We start from the raw sequence: 10,555 nt of genomic DNA, 5'->3' as shown, positions 1-10,555 counted from the left end.
CCCGTGGACTTGTGGGAAATGTAGTCCCCGCCCGCCCCCCTTCTCTGTGGCGCTTCCGGATACCCTTCGGAGGCTGGCGTTCTTCCCTGTTCCGGTTCGGTTTCTCCGTCCCGCAGGCGCTCGAGCCGATGCGGCGGAAATCCTGCCTTCGCACTGCGTCGCCCTCAGCTGTTTCAAAATGCCACATCCGCTTCCCGCGAGAGGGACCCTCAGTGGTCTTTTCAGAGGTGTGGTAACGTGACCGGTGTGACTTGGAGCACGGGGGTGTAATTTTTTTGCTCCTGGTTGCTTACTGACTTTGAGGTCAAGGATGTGAAAGCAAATGTCGTTTAGGTAATAAAGACTACCGCTTTGCTGAGTGCCTGGTGTTTGCCAAGGCAGTGTCACTTATTCCAAACGCTGTAGGGTGTTTACGAATGAGGAAATGGAGGTCTACGGTAACGGATCTGCCCAAGAACCCACAATTTAGTAAGTAAGCAGAGCCAGGAGTCAGTCCAAAAAACTCTTGCTTTAGATCTTGGACTTTTTCCAGGACACCAAAAGTGTAAGGGACTAGCAATTTTTGTAGTTTACTCAAACTAGGAAAACTGCATGTTTTAATAATCTGCTTCCCCTACTCTTTTTTTTTTTATTGTATTCTTTTCAAATCCAATCTATTTAGTCATGCATACTTATAAACAGACTTGGGTGTTTATTTCTAATCTAGGACTTCATTTTGACAACTCTTCATGAAATTTATGTAGTAAGCAAATTTACAACATGTTGGTCTTTAGTAAGGATGAATAAGAATTTTCTGTCCGCGATTTATGTCCAATTTCCGTTTGCAGGTAGTGTGGATTTCCAATCAAGGAGAATAGCTTAAGGAGAAAGAAAATTGAGATTATTCAGATGAAGGTATTTAAAAGTAGCTCATTCATACAGCTGTGCTGGTTCAGATTTGGTAACTCCTACTGAAACACAATGATGAATATGATGAATTAGTTCCTAAGCTGCCTTCCATTTATGTGAACAAACTATAATTCTACGTAAAATATATAAAAAGGTAAACATTTAAAAATCTAACATAGATAAAAAGACAAAATGAGAAAAAAATACCCTTGAGAGTGATTTGGAAATGCCATCTATTATGAATTGAATGTTTGTGTCCCCAAAATTTGTATGTTGAGGCCCTAACCTCAATGTGACTTTATTTGGAGACAGGGCCTGTGATAAAGGTTAAATGAGATCATAAGGGTGGAAATCTAATCTACTAGGGCTAGTGCCCTTACAAGAAGAGGAAGAAACACCATAGCTCTTTCCCTCCACTATATGAGGACATAGCAAAAGGTAAGCCAGGAGGAGAGCTCTCACCAGAAACCAAATTGGCCAGCAACTTGATCTTGGACTCCCCAGCCTCTAGAAGTATGAGAAATAAACTTCCATTGGTTAAGCCACGAAGTGTATGGTATTTTAGTATGACACCCCAAGCAGACAGAGATTCCAGTCATATGTCTAAAAATCATAGCCAATGCAAAAGAACAGGAAAAAAAAATGAGGCATAAATATAAGAAAGAAATTATTATTTTTAGATAGAATTGTCTGTCTAGAAAAATAGCATTGAGTAAACTAAAATACTATTGAAATTGTAAGAGTTGTAGTTTACTCAAACTAGGAAAACTACATGTTTTAATAATCGGTAAGAGTTGAGATGGTGAATAAGATAAATATTCAAAATCTACAGTTTCCTATTAGAATATTGGAAGACAAAAATCAAGTCCAGACCATTTGCAATAATGTGAATGGAACTAGAGGGTATTATGCTAAGCGAAATTAGTCAGAGAAAGACAAATATATGACTTTATTCATATGTGGAATTTAAGATAAAAAACAGATGATCATACAGGAAGGGAAACAAAGTTAATATAAAAACAGAGAGGGGGACAAAACATAAGAGACTCTTAAATATAGAAAACAAACAGAGGGTTGCTGGAGGGGTTGTGGGTGGGGGGAGGGCTAAATGGGCAAAGAGCATTAAGGAAGACACTTGTTGGAATGAACCACTGGTTTCTACTCTTGAAATCATTATTGCACTATGTGCTAACTAACTTGGATGCACATTTAAAAAAACAATTTTTTTGTTTAACAAATAAAAATATTTTTTAAATAAAAAAATCAAGTCCAGATGGATTAAAGACTTAAACATGAAAAGAAAAACTACAAACTTTTAGAGAATAAGACAATCTTAACTAATGCAACAAGATTAGGTAAAATAAATGAGATATAAGAATCAGGAAAGAAAAAGTAAATATTACATTATTTGCAGGTGATCAGGTGATATGTTATTCACATAGAAAATCTAAGGGAAGCTACTACTATTACAACTAAGAAAGGATTCAGTAAAGTTGTTGAACATAAGATCAATCAATAATGATGCTTTAAAACAACAGTTATATTACAAAATGTAATAGAAAAAAATATTCACAATAGCAATACATTCCAAAGTTCTAAAAACAAAAGATGTTTAACATCTTTTTGGAGAAAAATTATAAAATTTATCTGGACATGAAAGGCCAGAATAAATAGACATATGGTAGTTATATCCAAAATTATAAAGATGAAAATTCTTCCCAAATTATCCATAAGTACAATATAACTCCTTTTACAATCTCCATAGGACTCTGAAGAACTTTATAAACTAACTAAAAGTCCTACAGAAAAGCCCAGAACAGGTAAGATGATTCTGAAAAGAATGTAATGGAATGTTCCATTAGGCAGGGTGGGCTAACTGCTACCATCAAGTACTGCAGTATTTCAGAGGCTTAACACAACGTTTATCCATCATGCATATCACAGTCCAATAATAGTGGCAGAAGAGCAAGGGGGAGGATGATTCTGCTCCATTTAGTCTTCCAGGAGTGCAGGATCCTCTGTCTAGTGGCTCCATCATCCCATAGGACCTCAGAGTCCTCCACTGGATCTCCTACATCCAGCCAGAAGAAGAGGTTATAGGGAGAGGGCATGGAGAATCTCAAGGGAGATTTTTAAGAGCCAGGTCTGGAAGTGGCAAATATTGCTTTCCATCAACATTTCATTGGTCTAATTTAACTTCAATCACGACTGAAAAATTTTTAGGGGCACCTGCATGGCTCAGTCGGTTAAGCAACCCGCTCTTGATTTTGGCTCAGATTATGATCTCACAGTTTGTGAGAGCAAGCCCCACATCAGGCCCTGTGCTGACGGTGCAGAGCCTACTTGGAATTTTCTCTCTCTGTCTCCCTCTCTGTCCCTCTCTCTCTCTCTCTCTCAACATGAATAAATAAACTTCTAAAAAAATGGCTGAAAATTTTTAGTATAGGTAAGTTTCTAGAGAAAAAGAAAACTTGGCAAACAAACAACAGTCTCTACCACAGAAGATTGATCCTGCCAAGTGGCATACTTAAGAAGCATTAGCAATAAGTAAGTGTGTGATATTGATGGAAGAAAAGCCATTTAGTTTATAGTGGGACAGAATAGAGAACTCAGAGATAGGAATTAAAAATTATTGGAGAAAGTATGAACTATTTAATAAGTAGCAATGGAAAAACTCTATATAGAAACCAAAGAAATGAGATAGATCCTTATTATATACACATAATAAATTCCACACAGATTAAGGATTTAATGTGTAAAGTTCATCTTTAAAGTTATTAGAAGAAAAATAGGACTGCTGCATTACACAACTCCAGGGGTCACCATTCATGCTGTAATGTATATTAATCAGCGCCCCCTGAAGTTGTGCAGCACATTGGTCTTGTTTATGGTTAAGTGTTAAGGAAAGGATTACTTAAGCCCCCAAAATAGAATTACAAAAAGAAAATATGGATACATCTCTAAGTTTAGGCTGCAACAACTAAATGCTATAAACTGGGTGGACAGTAACTTACTTCTCATAATTCTAGAAGATGGGAAGTCCAAGACCAACATGCCATAGAGTGTGGTTCTTGGTGAGGACCCCCTACCTGGCTTGAAGGTGGCTCTCTTTTTGCTGTATCCTCACGTCTTTTCCTTGATGTGATATATGTTCCTTGAGAAAGAGAGAGAGAGAGAGATCTCTTTCTCTTCATCTTCATATCAGGGCACTGATCTCATCAAGAGAGTCCCAGCCTAATCTAAACCTAATTACTTCCCCAAATGTCCCACCTCCAAATAGTGTAACACTGATGAAACGAGTGTCATTATATTAATTTGGGGGGTGGATATAAACATTCAATACATAACCATACATTTGACTACATTCAAACTGAAAACTTTGGTATGAAAGAAGATACATAGATAAAATTAAAGCATGTTATAGATTTGGAGAGAGTACTTGAACACATGTGTTGAGTGATACAGTCTCCAAATCCATCTTTCTTCTCCTTTGTCTCTGTGGATATTATAAAAAGCCAAAAATTCAATGTCCTTGACTCTCCTACAGCTAAAGGTATCCATGTGTCACTGATCTGGTTTATGTATATAATAGACGTTGCTCAATAGTGCTTCTTTGAAGGTTCGAAAAAAATTTTTTTAAATGTTTATTTTTGAGAGAGAGAGAGAGAGAGAGACAGAGTGTGAGCAAGGGAGGTGCAGAGAGAGAGGGAGACCCAGAATCTAAAGCAGGCTCCAGGCTCTGAGCTGTCAGCACAGAGCCTGATGTGGGGCTCAAACTCATGGACCATGAGATCGTGACCTGAGCTGAAGCTAGACACTTAACTGACTGAGCCACCCAGGTGCCCCAAAGGTTTTTAATGGGTAAAGATTTAGCTGGAGCGCTCCTTTGCCCTTTTTATCCTTTGCCTTTTATCCTCATCTGTCTTCTTCCTGAAATGTTGTTGAAATAGATTGAAGTATAGCAGCTATCTTGTCCCAGGTGATGCAAGCCATGTACCAAGGAGGTGAAAGTCAGGAGAGAGAGGAGCCTGGATCCTTGGTAACATCATGAACACCTCCACCAGCCTTGTATGGTCTGTGCAAAATCTCCTGATCCAAGAGAAATATAAATATGTCTTTCTGTAGGGTTTTGGTGCTTGAAGCAAAATGGAATTTCTTTTTTTTTTTTTTTTACTTACTTATTTTGAGAGAGAGAGAGAGAGAGAGGGAGAGAATCCCCTACACGAGTAGAGGAGGGGCAGAGAGTGAGGGCGAGACAGAATCCCAAACAGGCTTCGGACTCTGAGCTGTAAGCACAGAGCCCGATGCAGGGCTCAAACTCACAAGCCATGAGATCATGACCCGAGCCTAAGTTGAAGGCTTAACTGACTGAGCCACCCAGGTACTCCATAGGCAAAAAACCTTTTGCACAGAATAAAGAATTCTTACAGTTAATTGAAGGACAAAGGACAAAAACTCAATAGAAAAATGGGTAAGGGAAAAGACTGGCACATAGCAGAAGAGGAGAAATAAAAGGCCAAAAACACAAATGAGAAAATAATCTCTATAGCAGAGAAATGCAAATTAAAACAACAATGAAAAACCATTTTTTATTTATCACTCCTGCTAATGATCTTATGTCTGATAATATAAAATGCTGGTGAGAATATGAACATATGGAACTCTCATACACTCCTAATGAGAATGTAAATTGATATACCCTACTGGAGACCAATTTGGTATTTTCTATAAAAAATGAAAATATGCATACCTAATAATAAGCAATTTCCTTTTCTAGCATAAACTCTAGAAAACTTTCACCCATGTGTGCATGGAGTCAGGTATAAGGATATTCATGAGAGAGCGATTTGTAGTATTAAACAGTTTGAAACAGCCAAAGTAACTTCAAATGGAGAATACATAGTGAAATATGGAACATTGGAACAATGAAATATTGTATAGCAATACAAAGAAATAGACTATATTAGACCATAGGAGTCTCAAGAATATAATGTTAAGTGAAAAAAAATCAATTGTTAGAATATATAAAACACACAAAATAGAATTATAAATTATACCAACTTAGCATGTAAAGTTATTGTTCAATAAAAAGAGAAACACTAAATTCATGCTAGTGATTACCTTGGTGGGTAGAGGGACTAGTTATGGTGCATAAAAGGTCAACTTTTTATCCAAATATTTTATTTCCCTTTAAAAAACAAATATGAAAAATGAAATAATTTTTTATGTTTTATAGAATTTTACCCAATTGCCCTACATTGTTTATTGAATAATACATCTTTTCCCCTGGATTTGAAAGGCCTCCTTTTAAAATACTAGTTCCCAGGGGTGTCTAGTATTTGGCTCAGGTCATGATCTTGCAGTATATGAGTTCAAGCCCTACATTGGGCTCTGTACTGACAACTCAGAGACTGGAGCCTGTTTCAGATTCTGTGTCTCCCTCTCTCTCTCTGCCCCTCCCCTGCTTGCACTCTGTCTCTGTCTCTCTCTCAAAAATAAAATAAACATTAAAAATAAAATAGAATACTAGTTCCGACAACTCAACAAGAAAAAACAATCAGATTTTAATATGGGCAAAAGACTTGAATAGACATTTCTCTAAAAAAGATGCAAATGGCCAGTAAACACATTAAGTGATGCTTAACATCACTATCTCATCAGGGAAATGCAAATCAGTTTTTCTTGGTTTATTTTTAGATTTTCCATTTCTTTCCTTTTTTTAAAAATTAACACTGTTTTTTAAAGTTTATTTTATTTATTTTGAATAAGAGAGTGAGCAGGGGAGGGGCAGAGAGAGAGGGAGAGAGAGTCCCAAGCAGGCTCCATGCTGCCAGGGCAGAGCCCTACATGGGGGGCCCTGAGATCATGACCTGAGCTGAAACCAAGAGTTGGATGTTCAACCAACTGAGCCACCCAGGGACCCTGATTTTCTATTTCTTTATTGATTTTTTTCATCTTGTTCACACAGTGCTTTCTTGACTTTCTCCACATCTTTTTTTTAGTTCTTTGTGTAGTTTTAAGGGTGCTCAGTCAGTTCAGCATCTAACTCTTGACTTCTGCTCAGGTCATGATCCCAGGGTTGTAGAATTGGATTGAGCCTCTCTCGTTGGGGTCTGTGCTGAGCCTGGAGTCTACTTGAGATTCTCTCTCACTCTCCCTCTGCCTCTCTCCTCTGCTTGTGCTCTCTCTGTCTAAAATAAAAAATCCATCGGTTGTTTTAAAGTCTGTCTAATGTATTTGCCATTAATTAGATCTTTATGAGTGACATTTGCTATTTTGTTTTGATTGAATGGGCCATATTTCCTGTTCTTTGTATGTCTTGTGATTTTGTTGTTGTTGTTTTTGAATACTGGGTATTTGAATCTAATAATGTGATAACTCTGGATATCAGATTCTCCCTTGTCTCCTGGATTTCCTGATTTTTGTTATTGTTTTTTGTTTACTGTCATTGTTTGTTGATTGTTGTAGGGTGCCTCTGTGCTGAGGATGAGCCTGTGGTATGAACTAAATGTCTTCCCAGATCTTCTCTGAGCCTTTCTCTGGACATGTGGTCACCTCTAATTTTTCTTATATTTGCAGTTGTTTTTCAATGTCATAATGTTTAATATCTGGCTCTGGAAAGGGGATAAAAAAACTGAAAATGAAGTGGAGGGTAGGGTGCTAGTCCTTTAAAGTCTCTGGTAATAACTTCAAACGATGGGGAGGGGCTTGCAACCATTGAGAGAGGTGCTACACTTCTCTGATCAAATCAGAGAAGAGATTAGAGATCTCCTAATCCCTGTATTTGGAGGAGAGGGTTTTTTTTGCCCATTCTGACACCCACAAGCCATATTCAGGCTGCTCTAGGAATACCTACACATCTGCCTGCCTGCCATGTGGCAGGAGGTGGGGGATGGGTAGCTGCTAATGTGCTAAGTGCTGAAAATGACCAGAAGTAACTGCAATTTTCCTTCACATTTTTTTCAGGAAGTTGCAGGGAAGGGGGAGAGAGAGAGGGAGACACAGAATTGGAAGCAGGCTCCAGGCTCTGAGCTGTCAGCACAGACTCCGACATGGGGCTTGAACCCACAAACCATGAGATTGTGACCTGAGCCATAGTTGGATGCTTAACCAACTGAGCCACCCAGATGCTCCAGTTAAGGTTATATTTAAAACAAACGAAGGAAGGTACTTCCAAAACAGCAGAATATGAACCTTCAAAACCTGTTCCTACATAAAAGCAATGAGAACACCAGCAAAACTTTAAAAAAATAACTTTTACCTAAACTCTGGAAATTATAACTATTAAAAATTAACTCTGGGAGGCGCCTGGGTGGCTCAGGTGGTTAAGCGTCCATCTTCAGCTCAGGTCATGATCTCTCGGTTCTTGAGTTCAAGCTCCACATCAGGCTCTGTGCTGACAGCTCAGAGCCTGGAGCCTGCTTTCCTCTGCCCCACCCCAGCTTGCACTCTGTCTCTCTCTTGTCTCTCAAAAATGAATAAATGTTAAAAAAAAAATTTTTTTTTAATTAACTCTGGAAATGAAGGAGAATTGATTCAGGAAAACAGCTGAATCCAAGTAAGAACAGCAAGCTTTGTAGTGTTTGAACTTGTCTTCTTTACACTCCTCTCTTCCTGGCTCTGCAGTAGACTTGAAAAGGAACCGTCTTACAGTCATAGTTCTTTGAAAAGCACCATCCTAGCAGCCTCTTGAGGGGGAAGAACAGGTGGGGAAAGTCCCTGAAAGTCTGACCCCAGAGAATTATCACTATTTGACCTTGCTAGCAGCTCCCTGGAAAAACCCCATTCTCAGGGCTTATCTTTCACTTGACTTGGAACTCACTGGCACCAACAATCCTAGCCTCAAGTCATTTATCAAACACCAATCAGTTGTGGAGTTTGGGGGGTTTTTTTTGTTTGTTTTTATTTTTATTTTTTTAATGTTTATTTTTGAGAGAGAGAGAGAATGCCATTGCAATGGCTGTGGCAGCAATAACATTTGGGGCAAATAAAAGGTTGAATCAAAAACATAAAAGGAAAATCTGGAGAATGAAATGTCCAGAGAGAGTTTTGAAAAGCAGCAACATGTATTTTTGGAAATCTAATTTTTGTTAATGTTTATTTATCTTTGAGAGAGAGAACGCAAGTCAGGGAGGGGCAGAGAGAGGGAGACACAAAATCTGAAGGAGACTGCAGGCTCTGAGCTGTCAGCACAGAGCGTGACATGGGGCTCAAACCCACAAACTGTGAGATCACGACCTGAGCCCAAGTCTGACGCCTAACTGACTGAGCCACCCAGGTGCTCCTATTTTTGGAAATCTAGAATACCACAAATATATGCAGAGTTGTGCATGTACCCAGGAGACACTGAGACACCGAGTAGATACTTCGGTGGCCACAAATGACAAAGAATACAGACATTACAGAATTAGCTCAGAAAAATTATTAAACCAAAAACCAAAAGACAACAACAAACAGGAACAGCATCAAATCCTGGGTAGAAACCCAGATGTTCTTGCACCATGCTGCACATGGTAGTCTTGGATAGCACCCAGGGCTACATGTATATGTATTGCAAAATTTTTCCCAGTTGTAGTGAACACTTTTAGCTATTATTTTCTTTGATTACTCCTTTCTCTGGAAGAGAGATCACCAATCTCAGGGTGTTCAAATAATTATGCTAATAGCTGTTTGGACACGTCTCCATTGCCAAAGCTAATGATTGGAAAGAAGAGCCAATTCCAGTTGGACGACTCAGATTTTCTTTTTGAGGAATATGAGTTTGGAACTTAGGGATTTGAACTGAGGATGGGATTCTGGAATGGTGGAGATGAAAAACTTGGGTACCCAAACTTGCCATGCTTTCCACCATTTAGAAAGGGTAGCAAAAGCAAAACAAAACAAAACCTTTGCAAAGAAAACAGGGTGCTAAATGAGAATGCTGCATGGGTTCCTGATGGCCTTCTAAATGACTGATTGCATTTGCAGTTTTGAGTTCTGTGAGTGAGCCTGATTTTTCATAATGAAAATATTTTCTTCTTGGGGCGCCTTGGGTGGCTCAGTCGGTTGAGCGTCCGACTTCGGCTCAGGTCATGATCTCGCAGTCTGTGAGTTTGAGCCCCGTGTCAGGCTCTGTGCGGACAGCTCAGAGTGTAGAGCCTGCTTCTGATTCTCTCTCCCTCTATCTCTCTGCCCCTCTCCCATTCATGCTCTGTCTCTCTCCCTGTCAGAAATAAATAAACATTAAAAAAATATTTTCTTCTTTTTCCATTTTCCCCTTTTGTCTTTTTCCTTCTTATGCTACCTTGGGCTTTGTTTTCTGTAACTTCCAACTAAGGAAATCTAACTTTACATGGGTTGTCATCTGTCTTTAGAACTTTTAAATTATTATTTTGTTCATTTGTCAGGGAAAGAGAAATTCCCCTAGGTATTTCCAACACTACGGGATTTATAAAACCGTTGGAAGGGTTGGAGGGACAAAGTTCAGGGTAGGGCCATTACTAGCTAGTTCACTGCGAAGTTCAAAGAATGAGATACTTGTTATTGCTGGTGAGGTCAGCTGTTCCCAAAACAGTTCTGATTGTCACAAATGCCTGCAGCATCTTATTGAGGTGGAAAATGGGAGGTGGAGGAGGATGTGTTGATTCAGCAGCTTCCAAAATTAACAAGTGATTAATTCATTCAAGCC

The 10,555-nt window shown here is 38.9% G+C and overlaps 1 protein-coding gene across 1 annotated transcript in view; it reads left to right on the top strand.

Annotated features, from left to right (window-relative positions):
- Nucleotides 1-869: 869 nt before the first annotated feature.
- ABI1 (abl interactor 1) overlaps nt 870-10,555 on the top strand; it is a 142,791-nt gene continuing 133,105 nt past the window's right edge. Inside the window, exon 1 of the mRNA XM_027073680.2 lies at nt 870-894. Coding sequence (XP_026929481.1) covers nt 889-894 — 6 coding nt within the window. The 5' untranslated portion in view covers nt 870-888. The remainder of the gene's footprint in view (nt 895-10,555) is intronic.

The sequence above is a fragment of the Acinonyx jubatus genome, chromosome B4 (genome assembly GCF_027475565.1).
Source record: "Acinonyx jubatus isolate Ajub_Pintada_27869175 chromosome B4, VMU_Ajub_asm_v1.0, whole genome shotgun sequence".
NCBI classification, from domain to species: domain Eukaryota; kingdom Metazoa; phylum Chordata; class Mammalia; order Carnivora; family Felidae; genus Acinonyx; species Acinonyx jubatus.
This window is presented reverse-complemented; position numbering and strand designations above follow the sequence as displayed.